This window comes from Aulonocara stuartgranti (assembly GCF_965226115.1).
Source record: "Aulonocara stuartgranti genome assembly, chromosome: 18".
Classification (NCBI taxonomy): Eukaryota; Metazoa; Chordata; class Actinopteri; order Cichliformes; family Cichlidae; genus Aulonocara; species Aulonocara stuartgranti.
In genome coordinates this window covers 3,533,137-3,551,069 of record NC_138954.1, presented here as the reverse complement: position 1 = coordinate 3,551,069, position 17,933 = coordinate 3,533,137, and the positions used below count along the sequence as shown (strand labels likewise).

The 17,933-nt window shown below is 43.6% G+C and overlaps 1 protein-coding gene across 2 annotated transcripts in view; it reads right to left on the bottom strand.

The window, feature by feature from the left end:
* Positions 1-17,163, bottom strand: part of adcy8 (adenylate cyclase 8 (brain)) — a 127,817-nt gene extending 110,654 nt beyond the window's left edge. The window contains exon 1 of one of the 2 annotated variants that reach the window (XM_082514276.1): positions 14,597-17,163. In XM_082514276.1, the coding sequence (XP_082370402.1) occupies positions 14,597-15,496 (900 nt within the window). In that variant the 5' untranslated portion in view covers positions 15,497-17,163. The remainder of the gene's footprint in view (positions 1-14,596) is intronic. The other variant, XM_082514277.1, reaches the window with a different exon arrangement.
* Between the last annotated feature and the right edge of the window lie 770 nt (positions 17,164-17,933).

Here is a 17,933-nt window from a genome sequence, read left to right as displayed (position 1 = left end):
ACCCCAGAAACTCTGACCTTTACTGGTCCAACTCTGGGTGTTTACAGAAGCTTTGCTGACACATACTTGAAGCAGCTTCTTGACGGTTGCAATGCAATCGCATGGCAGGATGCTGTAAACGGATCGAACTTCAGTCAGGAGAACAACTGAGATGATCCATCCACAAAGAGGTTAGTCATTAATATACTGCTGCGTGGGCTGGGCTGTAGTTACATCGTAAGGTTTTAAACTGAGCTTTAAAATGATAAAAACCGAGAGAGACAGCGATCACTGACTGTATTTAGAGGCTTGTTCTGATTAAACAGAACAAAGATACAAAACATTAAAACATGTTAAAACCTCGACAGCCTTAATAAACACAGAGTAGTTTGGACCCTGCAGCAGGGTTCATCACGTCATCACTTATTTGGTTATTACCGTTCTGACATAAACGGTAGTAACCAGACCGAAAAGCAGCGCACATTTCGGTGCTTTATTTCGGTGCTTTTTTTTCCTGAGCTGTGGTACACTTTAGATTCTAGCCAATCATTTTACGTTTCCGAGGATAGTAGGCGGGGCCAGGTACGTACGTTCTGTTAGAGCAGAGCTACAGATTAAGTGCTTTAAGCTGATACTGTGATACTGTCAAAGGAGGTAACACCTCAAATCCGATGAAACACCTGGCGACGCATAGCGTTTTTTTTAAAAGCCGAGAAATGCGCCGTATTTGATAGCTTGCTGCGAGACCTCATACCGAGCACATCTACTGCGGGTGTGGTGCCTGTTATCGGACCCGGAGTTAGCAACATCCCCCAAAAACCCGAAGAGGAGAGTCCTGGCCCCTAGCCCTGCCAGTGTAGCAGAAATGATGAGGATGATGATGCAGCAGCAGCCGTTCTTCTCTGCGTGAGTAGCTTAATGTTGTTCGTGTGTAATTTACGTTGAGTAGGCTAACCACGTTATTACATTAATGCATGTAAGGTGAACTAGCAAACATCATCATAGCTACATGCGGCTGTCTTCTTGTTTGATGGCAGATACTCCCTTCACCCTGGACAAAAAGGCTAAAATGACCAAAGAAAAAGTGGAAAACAGTTAAACATGAGAGGTTTAGGACAAAGTTTGTGTTTTTTCCATTGTTTAAGCACTGCTTCCAGCCAAGAGTGATACCATATATGCCCCATAGCTGCAGAAAAGGCTAACATTGTTATCTTTTTACAAAAAAAACAGCTGAACATGAGGTCTTTGGACCAATTTTGTGTTCTCCATTCTTTAAGCACCGGTTTGAGCACCGTTTAAGCACCGGCACCATTTCAAAAGTACCGGTTTGGCACCGGTATCGGATAAAACCTAAACGATACCCATCCCTACACTTGACCCACATGCAAAAAATGCAAATTAAGGACGTCTTAAATTATTTTACAAGAATTACACTCTTCCCTACTTTAAATAGTCCCCTCATCTTGTTTGAACAGTACATGTGTAATTACTTTTGCTGCTTTCTAAGTTGATGGAAACCCTTGAGTTCAGCGAGCATTGCAGACAGAGCAATGAGACAGAAAGACTGTAAAAGCTTTTGCTTCTCAAGTCATTTTTAAGCAACGCCTGGAAGGTCACTGCACAAGAATGCCACCGGAAAACTGTGCCATTAAAAGCTCAAAAAGCTGCAACTGATGGCCCTGATCCTTCATCAAATATTAAGAGAGGCTGAGTGCAGTGTCTGGTAACAACAAGACTGTCTGAGATCAACCGCATGAAACCACCGAGGAGGGTGAAAGGGAGGCGAGGGGTGGCTGGGGGAAGGCTGGAGTCAGTGATTCGTCCCTCTGTGCCCGCCTGCCCCACACCCCTCCTCCCTCCAAAATATTTTTCAGCGAGCTGAGTCAGTCTGAAGACGCCTGACTGCACACGGAGGAAATGTCTGCAAAAGCAAAAGAAAGAGGAAAGCTACAGATGACAGCAACACTTATGAGGTCACTATGACTCCACATAGCAGAAATTGTGTCTGGATCAACATGGCTGCCCATCACTGTCAATCTCTTCGGGGGTTCGGAGAAGCAAAGGTTCTGCCCAGAAGTTCAGCCTGTGGGAATCTACTGTATTAAAAGCTACGAGGGTAAAGGGCCTCTGCATAACATCACTGTTATTAATGACACGAGGCCCTGAACCGCAGCGTTGCTGGCATACAGTGCAAGCTACCGTCAGTCGAAACAGTGATGAGACTCTCCTGTACTGTTATCCTGCAAGATTATACTGTATGTACTATACTGTGAGCCACGTATCTTGTACTGCAGCTGGGAAAACGGTGTGTATACTGGATAGTCTGTGTCAGGGAGCAAGTCATTTGTTGATGTTCATCATTAATGAGCTCAGATCCTCAGATAACATTATCGGGTGTTTCTAAATGTTAAAACTGGGAGCAGCGATGTGTTGAGGCATCTGGGGGCTCGCAGAAGTCTCACATACTCAAATATTTCATCAAGATCCATAAAAAAGAAGTCATCTTAAAGCAGTGGTTCCCAAACTTTTTTTGCTAGGCCCCCCTATGTTTTACAAGAAAATCCCCCCCCACCCCACCTAACACCCCCCACACAAACACAAACACATCCTCCAACCACACACACCCATGTTTTGTTTTCAAACTCCACTGCGGTTTATTTCACAACTAAACATTCAGTAAACACAAATACAAGTAATCTGCAATAAATTACAGGTAGTAAGAAAATAAACTAACTCTTTTACGCTGCGTCCGCACCTACACGGGTATTTTTGAAAACGCAGCTGTTTCTGTGCGTTTGGACCTTTCGTCCACACGTAAACGGCGTTTCGAATCACCGAAGATTTTTTTAAACCTCCGTTTTTGCGTTTACGTGTGGACGAGGAATACAGAGTTCGTCACGCAACGTCAAAGGTATGTGCCTTTTTTCACGTCAGCTGTCCGCCACGTTATTGTTTACATGAGATGAATTGCAGAATGGCAGATAGAGACAAAATACTGTTAATCTGACTGTCTGCAGTTTTACACGCTTACATATACACACGCAGTTACTGTCCCTCCATTTAGAAAAGCAGAGGCGTCACGGTGTGATTATTTTACATGTAGTTGTTTTTTTTCCTGTGTAATAATATTCAACATTGCTATTAATACATTTTTCAAAAAATCCCTCTGCAAAATGGGTTCAAAAACATAAACAACTGTTGGATACTGTTTGTCCGTGATTTGAACAAATCGTGGCAGGATCAGCCTGATGTTATTGGTATCCCACTGTAACTTTACTGTATAAAGAGCTCACATCTCCAAAATGTCAGGAGTAGTTAGTCATTACAACAAGTGTTTGTGAACTACAAATCAAGAATGTGGGATCCTGTTTGTCCGTGATTTAAACAGCCCAGCGCTGCTCCCGACGAAGGGAAAACCAATTCTGCAGGGAGACCTACCTCAGCACTTGTGCAGGTGAAGATTTGCTTCACCATATTTTCTAGTCTTTGGCTTAGAATGAAGTTGGTTTGGAAACATATTCAGCGATGCTTCATCTCCTGCTTTGCGTTTGTGTGAGCGCCCGTGCTAGCAGTGTCCAAGCCTTGTTTTTTTGTTTTTTTTTCCCTTTTCATGCCGCGCCCCCCCTGCAATGGCTCTGCGCCCCCCCTAGGGGGCGGGCCCCACACTTTGGGAAGGTCTGTCTTAAAGTATATTAACAACAAGTTGGGGATGGGCTAATTTTTTAAGGCACAATAGAATTCAGACAGCATTTAAAATGTGAAAAAACTTGTCACATAATACACATTTAAATATGTATTAAATGAGTTCACACATCTGCATTAACATATCCATCACCTTCCTGAAACTTGCCAGGGGGCATTCCTGGCTGTTTTTGGGAAAACAAAGATGGAGGTAACGGATGAAAAGACTCCACAGAATATCTTCCATGTTTTCCAAGTGGAAGAATAACTTTTTATAAACATCTTTTCAAAGGAGCTTTGAAGTAGGGCTGGGTCTCGTCACGGATTTCTATAATTGATTTGATTCGATTTCAGTATCAGTACATATCTATATTTTTATCATGGTAGAAGCAAAACAGCCGAAGTAAGAGGGAATTTATGATGATGTTTATCAAATGTGAAGCGTAGTTTCGATCGTCTTTTGCTGCTGGTTCAGTGAATTTTGGTCAGAGAGTGACGAAACCTGCAGCAACAGAATCTGTGAGCTGTCGGCGTGTCTGTGCACGTGCCGTCGGGTGAACGATCCACGCTTTGTGTTTACATCTTTGTGAGGATCCGTTTACCTGCTCTTTAATCGTTTGCTTTTTTAGCTGTTTGGTGGTTGTTGAAATACTTCTGTCAGCTTTTACCTGAGATTGTGGCATTTCTGGAAAAATACATTTATATTTAAAAATTCAGGATTTAATGATTTGATATCACTTTATTCAAGCTAAAATCGATTTGAATCAGCGAAATCTATATTTTAAACCCACCCCGATTTTTAAGGCAATCCATATTGCTCATTTTGGTAACTTTTTAATATATGAACATTATATATCTTGATATAAATATGTATTGATATATATAATCTGGTCTTCTGTAATGGAAATACAAAGATTTACATTTTTGTTTAAGGACATTTGAGGATGACTTCGCTTGTTATTCATACACCACTTCATGACTTCAGGCTGGACACAGACGGCAGAGCCGATCCTGCTTCTGCTGTCAAAACCTTCCAACGAGCCACCGCTGGCACCAGATGAATAACCACCTCAATCAAGCGCACACAGTAATATACAAAATGACTGCGTGGGGGTAAAACCTGTGATTTATTTCCACGTGCAGACGCAGCTGTGAGAAATTACACTTTTTCCCAAACAGCTTTTATTTGGCGCTTTGTTTTTATGTTGTAGAAAATGGGTTGGCTCAAATCGGCGGATGAGGTCGTGATCAGCCAGTGGCACCGAGATGCAGTCACAGAAAACCTGATCAGCGCTTTCTTACGTAACGCCCAAAATCAAAAATGTAAATGAAAGCAGAGAGAGATGAAGCCAATGTCTTTGAAAAGGGTTGTTAACATTCAAAGCCTTTTGAGTGTTCAAACAGACAAAAAATTCTCCTCTCAGGGATAGAAAATGCATGCACGTTGTCTCGGTATGAAATCCAAACTTCTCTATCTCCTCCGTGCAGCCAGCGCTCTAGGTAAGCTGACTTTGACCTTGAAAGAGGAAGCTGCAGCGAGCGGGAGAACAGCTAATCGGCGGGTACGAAGCTCTCGCTGTGTGTGTGTGAACAGAGAAAATAAGACACAGTGCTATTGACAGTTTTATAACACTCTTAGCTCCATGCAAACTCTTCCCTGACACCCAAACACACACATTATCATTCACATGCATGCTCCTTCACTGGCCAGAACAGGCTAATCTGTTATTTACTGATGCCCCTGTTCATTTAACAGCAAGAAAGAAGACTAAATGACCTCTGCACAAAGGCAGCTGTCAATACAGCCATGATTGGAAAGCCAGAATTGGGTCTGCTTGGAGTCTTTTCAGCGGGGGGGAAAAAAAGCCACGAGTCGATATGAGTATATTGTTTAGACAGTGAGAAGATGGGGCATGACGGTGTGAAGGTTTTAAGGGAAAGGCAGCAGTCAATACCACAGCCTTCGACAGGAGGGACACAAAGGATGTGGGGCCAACAGGGGCCCAACGAGACTCTAAAGAGACCGAGGTGGATCGATGGAAGTTGTTTTGAGTCTGACAGAAAGATTCAGTGGTGAATAGTGACAAAGAGACTTTTGGAGACTTTTAAATCCCTCGGTAGCCCCACCCTAAAGACTAGTAATAAATAACTAGTAAAATCATTTGAAAAATTAGCATCATGTTCTATTCACAAGGACTTGAAACTAGCGACTGAAACCATAAACATGTCAGGAAAGTGTTTACTCGAGTCAGAGATCAAGTTACAGGTGGGGTCATAGATTTCTATACATTATGATTTTTTGCAGGATTTGCCCCCTACTGGTCATTAAAAGAATTCAGTTTATTATATGCAAAGTTTTGTGTCCTCATTTGTCTTTAACATAAATCAGCACGTATCATAAATCCATCCACCAGACTACTTCCTACAGTAAGGATGAGATGCTCTCATAACCACAAGCCACCTCACAAAATGTCCTCAAAAGCCACTGAAATGTTTTTGTACCTATTTAACTTTGTGCTTCTGGCAAGTGTGGTAAATCCTCAGCTTCCTTCATCCAATCTCATTCCCTTATTGTCTCTTCTCTCTGTATAATTGTTGATCTGGATTTTATATTCTGTTCACAACATCCTCGCGCAAACATAATTAATAAGAGCAGATTAGCACCACTTGAGTTCAGGATGTTAAATTTCACAGCGTGTCGAGTCTTCCTAACCCCAGGCGTTCAGTATGAGCCGTCCTAATCCTCCCTCTGCTGCTGCGTCCATCCAGCTGCACCGCCACCACGTCACTGCAGCCGAGTTAAGACGAAACATGTTAGGCGCCGATCTCAGAGGTCAACTAATACAAACTCTCCACGCTAAACTAATCCATCCGGCCCGCTGACTTTCCAGCGAGATAACACTTATAATAATGACACAAGCTAAGACTTATCACAGCATGAGTGGAAGCTAATTAATAAAGTCATTATTGAACTTCAAAAACACTCCTGCATGTCAGTAACTCAGACTTTCATTACACTGAGGCAGAAATCTGAGGGTTGAACAATTTAAAGTCCTGTAAAGAAAACGATTAATTTGTCTTTTGGCGAGATAATATGTGATTAAAAACAACGCCTGTTAGCCACAGGTTTGATCACTGAGACACTTAATGAGGCAGTAAAATAAAACCAAAAACAAGTTTGATCCAGATTACCATCATTTTGTAGCTTGCAACTTTACGCAAAAATTATTTTATAGAGCTACAAAATAACTTCTTGATTATTTTCTTGAGTATTGAGGAGTTTTGGTTTGGTTTATTAAAACCTCTTCATCACCATGTTTTTGCAGTCTTCATGATGTGTGCTGCAGGTCTTTTTGATGTTCTTCAGTTTGTTGTGTTTGTTAGTTTGCTTTGTGCTTGTCTTTCAGTTTCTGTTACAATGTTCCTTTCCTGTCTCCTCTCTGTTCCCTGTGTGTAGTTACGTTTCTGTCAGTGATGTTCCCTTCCTGAGTTCTTCCTATTTTATTTTGGTAGTCTTCTGTCTCGTGGACATGGTATTTACTTTTTCCCGTCTCCTTTCCCTGATTGGTCCCAGCTGTGTTCCCTGGTGTTTTTACCTCCCTAATCACCTTGTGTGTCTTGATAACGCTTGTTTCCCATAGTTCCTGTTTCCTGTGCGCACCGCTCCCAGCATCTCTCTATGATGTTTATTCCTGGACTTTGTTTTTGCTACTTAGTGAAGGTGAAGTAACCATGGTAACTTCGCCTTCAATAAAAAGGTTGTTTTTAGTTGATACCATCTTGCCCGTGAGTCTGCATTTTGAATCATCTCCTGATTCACTAATCTGACAACATGTCTTCAAATATTGTGAAACCCAAACAAATTTAGCTTAATGATAAAAGAAACGTAAAAAAGTATCAAACATTTGACTCTCATTATAAATTGTGGCAAAACAATTGCTACATTATCTTTTATTAACTTTTGACTAAATAACTGATTGACAGTCACTGTCGCTCTGTTTTGTGTTTCGGTGGTTAGGGAGTGAAAGCTGGAGCGATGTGTTTGCATATATATACAAAAAGATCCTATAAAATCATTTAAATGATAAGTTCAGTGACTCGATGATGGCAGCTGAATGATGAGGACATGCACCGCTGCACCCACCCAGTCTTCTAACAGGGAAATGAAAGACTAAACTTTCAAAATAAGAGCACAGGGACTATTCACTTGTAATTTACTGGCCTTAGTGTAACACTCAGCTGAATCTAAAATAAAGCTAGTGCTAAATCTGTGCAGTTTTTTCTTACTACCGCTCAGTATGTCTGATATACCTCTAACTCATGGTTTCTTAGAAATCCCAAGAAGCTTGTTAATCAAAGAAATGTTTTTCTTATAAGCAGTGGATCAAGCTAAAAACATAATGTGATAAACATGTTATAGTATTGCTCCAGAGTTACTGAAGGGGGATAAGTGATTAGTGCAACCATGACCTATTGACAGAAGTGAATGGAAAAGCTTTCATGGCCTGCTGAGTCTATGAAATATCAGAGGTTTTATTGAAAAGTCATTAAACTGTAATCAATTACTGCAAAGCATAGCATCAGCCTCTGAATCCAGCTTACAGCAGCCTCTTTAAAACTATCGACCGCCGACACAGAAAAAGCTCGCTGGTTCGGTGGCAGCGAGCAGAGCGACAGCTGAACCGCGCCGGGTGGGGGAGCTGGGAAATGCACCCTGAGCTACACAACAACAGCCAGTCAGTGCAGCCTACAGCCAGCTGCACAGCTTTAGTCAGCTACACAGCCACACAGAGGCACGAGCATTCAGCAGCTCACGAGGTCGAGCCTGTGACGGCTGGTGGTTCAATCCCTGGCAATAAGTACCAGACCATTTACACCAGTGGGAAGATAAGGCCTCACACGAGATCACATGAATCTCACTGAGCATGCTCAGAGAGCTTTAATGCTGCAGCACTTAGAATTCCCAAAAAGTCTGTGAGCTACTATAAGTGACAAATTTAAGAAAACGAAATCTTTGACCCTTCAGTGAGGCTCTGTTACGCTGTGGGTTGGGTCCACTACGGTCACTGCAACATCAGTACAGTCATGTTCTGAGTGCCAGCCTGTATCCTAACACCTTCTTTAGGGGACTGTGGACCCATGCAAAGCTGGACGGTGAAACCTTCAACAGTGATAAAAAACATGATCAACATAAAGTCAATGGAGCTCATTTCATCCACGTTTTGACAGACAACACAAAAGCCCAATGATAATGAGAACAGCGCCGTGCTGAACCAATCGTGTGGTTGGAATAAAATCTCAGGAGTAAAAGAAAAAAACCTTATGCCTGAAAAAAAATTGTGATTTTATTTATACGGTTATATTTATCGATATCGACTGATACTAAAAACATTATTGCAATAAGAGTTTTTTCCCTATCGACCAGCCGTAGGTTCATCCCTCCAGTAGAATTCCAGAGACGCATGCAGACCATACGCTGCATCCAGCGACTGGACTTTTTAAACATCTGGCTGTTATTCTCCTACTGTTGCCTTTGAACAAACCAAATAAAGATGACCTTGTTTTATTTCAGTGTCTCTAATGCATTTGCAGTCATTTATGACTACATTTATACTACATTTGTTTTTAAAACCATTTTCACACATGCACCCAAAATCTGCCAAACATTACCGAAAGGGGTGGATGTCTGGCTAGTCTTTAACCCGCCAGCTCTATAGCACAAAGCCTGTGAGATACTAGATTGCACCAGTATGGGAATGGTAAAGCTAATATTCCAGTGCATCAGAGCATTTGCTGCTATCGAGTGGGTGACATGTAAGCAGGTAGCTCCCTCACCTAAACCAGTATTTCCAGTAATTCCTGGGGTAATGTCACTCTTTCCAGGATGCATATCTATGTCAAATCCGAACAATAATCCCTTCTAAGTTGGGCAAAGCCTCACCTATGATCAAATATACATGCAAGTCTCTGTTTATAATTTAGATGTATTCTGCTAACAAACGGTCAAAGAAGCTCACCGAAGAATTACCCGAGAAAGATAATTCAACGAGCTCTAAAGCATTCAAACACTGAATGGTATCATCACCATAAAATGCCAAAGATTCAAAGCATTTAAGTTAAAGTCAAATCTAAAACTGTGAAAATTACACACATATATATATATACCTGTCCAAGCTAAGGAGTCCAAACCACACATACACAGTTAGTGAATTCATAATGATGGACAAAAGCAGGTCCGCACCATCGGCAACAAAAAGCCAATTTAATGATCGACTAACTGTTTAGCTCAGTTTTTATTATACAAGAGAACAAAATGTGAAATTAAAAAGAGCTCAAGCAACAACAAAAATACGTAATGATGCTTATAAAGCCTGAAATACCCAAATCTGACAAAGAAGATAAAAAACAGTTTAACATTAATCCTCTTTCCAATACTGAGAACTGCTGAGCTGAGAGCTAACAAACTGTGCCACATTGTACTTTAAAGTGCAAATCATCACCTTATTTCAAATATAGTGGTTTCCCTTCGACTGCTGAACACAGAAAAACTTTAAGAAGCTGCAGAGTTTGTGTACGATACGTCCTTGACAGCTGAATGTGCCTAACAGCACGATAGTCATCGATAGTAACGAATCCAGCTGCAGTCAGTGAAGCAGCACTTCTGCTCATTGCTGATGTTCTGACCTGAGTTTTTACTCTTTTCTGTGGTAGCTTTGACTTATAGCAGAAAACTTGACCTCTGACCTTGAGGTTGAGGTCACTTAGTTTCAAACTTGTCCGAGATGTTTAGTAGTTGAACCTGGGATATCAATTTGAAGCTCCTATGTCGCCTCATTCTCGAGTTATCTCATTGACAAACTTGGCTTTCCACGCCACCCGCTCATCAGCTCACCAGCAGAGTAACAACAATACCCCAGCAGCCTTTTTCAGCCGATGGGTAACAAATATGACTCCTCAGCCGAAGTCATAAAAGGTAACAATAAGCCTACAGGCTACAGATTTGATGACTTTCTTTCCAGCATCACAGCTCAAGCTGAAATAAACTGTGAGTGAAGCTTTCAGAGCCCCCTCCCCCCGCGGCTTATAACAAGACAATATTGTGATTTTTAGCAAAAAATTACTGGAAAAACTGTTTTATCCTAATCATCTTGTTTTCATTATCGGAAGCCAAAATCTTAATTAAAATTAAAATCCAATTAATCTCCCTGCCCTACTGCAGGGGGTATGTTCAGTTTTCATCTCTGAGTCAGACTCCATAAACTGTCTAAGCAAGTTTTACTGGGAGCTGCAGGGAGTCCCATGTTTCCCCAAATCTTTCCAACAGAGGTGAAGACAGAAAAGTGAGCACAGAGCCACAGTGGACACATTATAAATTAACCTGAATTATCCTTCCAGACCAGAGACACGCTGTGTGTATGCGCTTTGATCTGTAGCTTTGGGCTTCATGTTGTGTGTTTGTTTCTGCATAACCCTAAAATAATGCATTTCAAGACCAAGTATAAGAGCTCTTCATCGAGTTGCCCGTCACATGTTCGTCTACGCTCCTTTCAAGTATTACAAGTCACTCTGGGAAATCTGCCAGACATGAAAGAGCTGACGGCTGATTTATAAAATATATTTCGTAGCTAATTGCTGATGTGAGGAGCTAATTCTGAAATGAGATGTGCACAGCACTCGAGAGCATTTCACACTCATCTTAAAAGAAATACGTCAAGTCAAAAGAAAACACATCTGAGAGGCTGTGTGACGTTTTCATCAGACCGAAGACTCATAATCACAGGCAGTTAAACTCACTGAATAATCCACCTCAGGTGAGAGCGTCTACCAGCGCACACACAACCATCTGCAGCATCTCTGTTTTTGCTTCTTTGATGTTTGTTGTTGCTCCTCACTACACACTTCGAGAAAACACACATTTTTTTTACAAAGGAACCTATTGTGATAACAATATAACACATTGATAACACATTGCATGAAATTTCCAAAAGCTATGCATCTTTCAGACTTTTAAACAGCTGATTCCTAAAATAAAGCGTTATTATGATGGCCAGATTAGTCAAACCAATGCTATAAAAACAAAAATCATATTATTTGCAGTATAGCAACATGACTCCTGGACTGACACAAAGGTTTCTAAGAACAACAAGTATGTAAATTATGCCGTTCTTACTTTATGACAGTTCTCCATAAAAATGATTCCCATTTACAAATCCAAAGCGAGAGACTTTAAGCTCTGCGTTCTGCTTTTCCTGGTTTTCTGTCATATATAAACTGTTCCAATGATGGATATTAAACCAAGTTTCAAATAACGAGGAAACTGAATCAAAGTGAGCAAAAAAGCAGCTCAGGATTCAGACTTTTTTTTTACTCTTGCCTCGGTATGATGTCATACTGAATGGATGTCCCTAATATGATGGGAGCCAATCAGAAATGTTGATCTAGCGGGAGGGTGACGTCCACGAATGGACAAAATGGGCCTAGAAACGAGCAGAGCAGGTCGTCTGTAAACCGAAACCAACAGTTCAGGGACGTCTGCAGGATGTGGAAGAAAACCTCTGACCAACCCAACAATTTATCTCAGCGCTCACACGACAATCCTCAGACTCTGTTAGCACCAAACAAACCACGTTGTCAGAATTCAACTGATGAATAACAACGCTGACTTGAACTTTCACTCGTGACAGCAAACAGGAAGAAAACAAAGCACAAATGGACGGCATTTAAAAGCTTTTTTTTACTGAACACACAAAGTGCTGCAATACAAACCACATTCACTTCTTCACACTGCATTTATTATAGTAGAAATACACCACATTATCGTAGAGAGGCACCAGTGATGTTAGGGCCAGTTTCTGAATGAAATCATTGGCTTTCTGATTAATGGAAAACACTCTCGATACCTCCTGAGCTTTTCAACGAGATAAAAGAAAAAAGGGAGTCAAATATTTTAGTGTGCAAACCATGCAGTGAAAGGTTTAACTTGCAATTATATCATTTCAGCACATTACTGTGGATTACTGCAGGGTTAGCACTTGGTCGCCAGTACCAGGACACACTCACTGACTGCTTTGCATCAATTCATAAAATCCCTAAACTTAAAAAAGAAAGTTATCCCTTTGCCTGCATAAATCTCAAAATAACAATTTAATCCTGCCAAAGAGGTTCAAGAAGCTTCAGTGGTTCAGATTATCTGTCTGACTGTTTGTTAGCAGGATTACCAAACGTTATGGGCAGATTTCTGTACATTTTTCACCAAAATTATGATTGATTTCATTTGGGAGTCAAACTGGATGTGGAGCCTGGACATTTTGGAACGATTCTTTACTGCAGCAACATGGACCCAGCTTTGAGATTTGAAGGTTTTTGACTGTATAGGTCACAACAAACAAATAAGCAACTGATTTGAAATTTCCAAAAGCAGAACAGGACGCAGGCTCCGCTCCTGCGGAAGCAGCTTCCTGTTTGGGTTCAGAAGACACCCTGTCTACTTTTAAGATCCAAACTTTTAATTAAATTCAATTAAATTGGTTCAACTTTATGTACATATTTTCAACAACATTCGCCTCAAGATACTTTATATTGTAAGATAAAGACCCTGCAAAGTTAGAAAGAAAATCCCAACAATCAGTCAGCCCCCTATGAGCAAGCAGTTGGGAAAAAGTGGGAAAAAATAATTCCCTTTTAAGAGGAAGGAACCTCCGACAGAACAGAGGCACCTATTTTTACCTGCCTATGATTAATAGTTCTGTTTATTGTTTGTCGTTTCTTCATCAACCCCCTACATGTAACAGCAAATAGCTAAAACAGAGTTTTTCCTCCCCAGTGTCGATGCTCATATTGTTAGTGTTGTCTGTCTTAGATTGTAGAGTCTTTACCTTATAAACACAAACACAAACTGAACTGAAATAGAATTTAAGTTTCAGTCTGTAAACCGAGAGCCGTGTAAAGCAAAGATTCCACAAAACGAGCTGAGAAATCAAATAGTTGAGCTGTAACATCTCCCTCCTCGAGGGAAAGTTCAACGACAGGCCACTAATGGATTACAGCAACATGCCGCTCACTCTCTCGCCATCAATCAGATACTAAGTAGCAACAAAACTGCTCAGAATCGTGTTCTGCTTCATTAGCTTGCGTTGTTTACTTCCACATCTGATGATCAGCTCTTCAGTCGATGTTGACAGACTGCTGCGGTTATTTGAAGCTTTCTGAGAGCTCTGTGTTCATTTCTTGGTGCTTTCAGGGACTCAGACATATATGATGATGGTGCCATAAGACAGTCTGACAATCAAAGGCAAGCACATTTAGAAATATCACCCTCTCGGCTGTTCACCTGCACACTTCCATATGAAGCATCTGACTCTAAAAGACCTCCTGGAATTTGATGCATTTTTACCAAAAAAGATTAAAGTTATTGTTTTCACCCGCAGGGGGCGCTAAACCTATGTGGAGCTCAGCTGCATTTCAGGCCCTCCTTTGTGTGTGTGTGTGTGTCTGTGTGTGTGTCTGTATGTGTTGGACAGCTCCTGGTGCTGAAACCTGCAGCACTCTGAGGCAGTCACACCAGGCTGCTGTCACAAACTGACGCATTTCATTATTAAAACACGAAAAAATCAAACCACCTGAGCCAGAGTCGGGGAAGCACAGGCGACACAAAACATCTCAGGTAAATTCACACCTGGTCGTGGAGTCTACGACTGTAATTGTGCGCTCTAAAAGACGGGAAAACACACGTGCCAGCTGCACATAAACTGACTGTAGGTTTGGAAAGTGAAACATCATCACACAGCTGAGAGTTCCGGTAAATATCAGCGCTCCGTAAAAAGATAAAGTTTCAGGGAGGAGAAAGAGGAAGATAAAGCAGCTGCTTCGGGCAAACGAAAGAAGACAGAGCAGAGGAATGGAGGAGACGTGAAAGCAGGGTATGTCGAAGGCTCACCTGGTTGCTGGAGAGCTGCACATTCTTGGAGATGAGCAGCTGGACCAGGATGTGAAGCCCCGAAGTGAACAGGCCGGCCAGGATGGCCCAGGTGAGCGGCAGCGGCAGCATGCTGTAGGTGGCGAACAGAGTGAAGAGAACGTACCCCACCCCGTCGCCCAGCAGCCCGTAGCCCAGCCCTGCCGCCAGGATCTGCGTGGCCATTGCCACCCAGGTGACCACGCCGCTGTACTGCAGGTAGCTGTGCGACGTGGTGTCCTTTCGCACCACCACTAAGGCACAAATAACAACTTCGATGCCCGTGAAGAAGCCCAGGAGCGTCCCCTTGATGGGGTCCATGGGGATGGAGGCCAGGGTGAGGTGCAGCACCAGCAGGGTGAGCTTGGTCACCACGTCCAGGATGTTCATCACCACCACCGACTTGCGCCTTTGGCCCAGGAAGTAGCGCTGGTACAGCCGCTCCAGGTCGCGGGACTTGAAGGAGTTGCGCAGCGTGGGGAAGATCACGCCCCGATACGTGTAGCCCCAGTTCAGGAAGAAGTCTGAGTTGCTCGGCGCGCAGTCGATCTGCAGGAAGCCCAGGTCGCTGCTGGCGCGCTCCGGGAACACTTTGGTCCCGCCGTTGTTGTGCCGGTCTCCCACCGACGTCCGCCCTGCCGACTGCTTCCGCGCCCCTTGGCTCGGGTCGTAGGGCTCGTCCGGCCCGATGCCCTTCACCCCTCCCCCGCCCTGCTCGTGGATGAAGCGCTGCTCGGTGATGTGCCGCACCGCGTTCTGCCACAGCAGCCGTTTGGGTCGCGCGCTGCCGCTGCTGTTGCTGTTGTTGCTGCTGCTCGGGGTCTTGTTGATGGTGTACAGCTCCTCGCTCGCGCTGGAGCATCGGACCTCTGACAGCTCCATGGCAGCTGCCACCGCGCGCGCTGGTCCCGTTTGTCTGTGTGTGTCTTCGCCGCACTGATTACAGGCTCGTAACCCACCCTTCCCGCGCGTTAAGGAGCTCGGCGATTTTGGGGGAGACAACGTCCTCTCGTGCGCACTGAACTGGGGGCGCGTGCTTCTCTCTTGGGTTGGAGGTCATTGTCGCGCGAACGATTCCAAAAACGAAAAAAACCCGCACAGAAATCCTACTGGAAAGGAAAAACATCTCCAAGATGAACCGCGCGCATCGTCAGAAGCGTCTCAAAACAACAATAACAACAACAATCACCGGGTGGCGTGTCCAAGCTCGAGCCACCAACCGTCCGCACCATCGGGGTGCCGCGGCAATCCAGGAGCGGGAAAAACGAGGCGGGGACACGAGGAGTGCACGCGGCACAGAGACCAGATTTCCAAATGGCTCGTGCGTCGTTGGCACAGCTCGGTCCGCTTTACCGTGCCATGGCTGTCCTATCTGCGCCTGCAGCACGAATATTCACATTAATTCCAGTCTTCTGTCTTCTACACATGCACACACACACGCGAGTACACAGATCCAGACAGCGGTGAGGTCAGCAACTCAGAGAGGAGCAAAAAAAACACGAAAAAACATCCAAAAATCTTGTTCTCTTAGAAACTCGGCGACGACTCAGAAATATCAACTTGTTGTTGCGCGCGAGACTCCAGATTAAAGTCGAGAGCGCGAGCCACTCAACCCTCCTCAGGCCTCCCCATCGAAACGGGGGGGATGCAACACCTGGCTGTGAGATCTGAGAGAGCCGCCCTCGGTCACAATCCTACCCGCTTCTTTCTGAGAGGACGGCGCGCGAGACGGAGAGCGTCTCCATGGGAAGCGTCCAGTAAATAATGCCTTCTGCCTCCGCGTGCTGTGCGCGCGAGGCTGACAGAGAGCGAAGCCTCCTTCCTCCTCCTCCTCCAGTTCCTCGTCCTCCCGCGAGCCGTCTCTCTCCGCGTGAGACCTCCCGGGTTTGGCTCTTTCTCCTTCTCCTCCTCTTACTCCTCCTACGGTGTTTTTTTTTTTTTTTTTTAAAGGGCGTGCAGTAGCACCCGCGTGGAGTTGATTTGCAGAGAGCGGGAGACTGGTCAGCGAGTTGCACCGGGGGGCGAGCGTGTCAGCTACGCTCCAGTTTGACGTCACACCTCCGCGCGCGCGTGTGTGTGCGCTCCCCTCGTCTTAACCGTCCCTATCATCCCACGCTCTTCTCCTCCTTTGTCTTTTTTCCTTTCTCTCCCCTCCATTGTCTGCCCCCCTCCTTTTACTCTCTCTCTTCTCAGCTGCCCAAATTTGGGATTAAACGGTGTCGCTTAAGCATAGCCTACACACTGTTTATGATTTCCCTGGGCTGCTCTGTAGCTTCCTATTATCCTCTGTCATATTTACATACTGCTGCAGTGGAGGAGGCTCGTTTTAGTCCAAGCCTCAACCTCCAGGGCTGTAAAACGAAGCCAGTGCAGAAGTGGACTGCAGTTCCTCTTACGGCCACATGAGGCTGGATCCCAAAGTGAGTCGATCCCCACTGACTCCCATGTTAAAATACCCATTGTTACAGCTAAAGTAACCATATTTACAGCAGGCTACAAAATACACTGTAGCACGTGTAACTAAGTTCACCCTATATAACAACCAAACGGGGCTAGAATCTGTTTAAAACTCACTCATTTGGATTCAGGAGTTAGGAGTATCTTTCGTCACCTCCACTAACTGAAGCCACTGACTGTAGTTTCTTGGGCATTTTTAGTGCAGCTATCTGTCAAATATTACAGCGTGCTGTCTTGATCCATGCTCAATCATCCAGGTAAGGAAATCCCAAAAACATGATTGTTTTCATCTGGCTCAGGAGGTAGAGCAGGTCATCTACTGATCGGAAGGTTGGTGGTTTGATGCCTGGCTCCCCCAGTCTGGATAATAATAATAATAATAATAATAATAATAATAATACATTTTATTTAAATAGCGCCTTTCAAAGCACCCAAGGACACTGTACAACAGATAAAAACTGGAAATATACACAATGATAAAAATAGAAGATAAAAGTTAAAAACATACAGAAATTTAAGAATAGGCAATTTTAAACAGATGAGTTTTGAGGGTGGACTTAAAAAGAGAGAATGAACTAATATTTCTGAGGTCCGGGGGTAGGGAATTCCAAAGTCGAGGGGCAGAGCAACTAAAGGCCCTCCCTCCCATTGTGATCAGACGAGCAGAGGGAACAGAGAGAGAAAGAGAAGATGAAGATCTGAGGCAGCGGGATGGGAGCTTCATCTGTAATAAGTCAGAGAGGTACGGTGGAGAGAGAGAATGAATAGCCTTGAATGTATACAGAATTATTTTAAAATGGATGCGAAATTTGACCGGGAGCCAGTGAAGTTGCTTCAGGATTGGGGAGATGTGGTGGGTAGA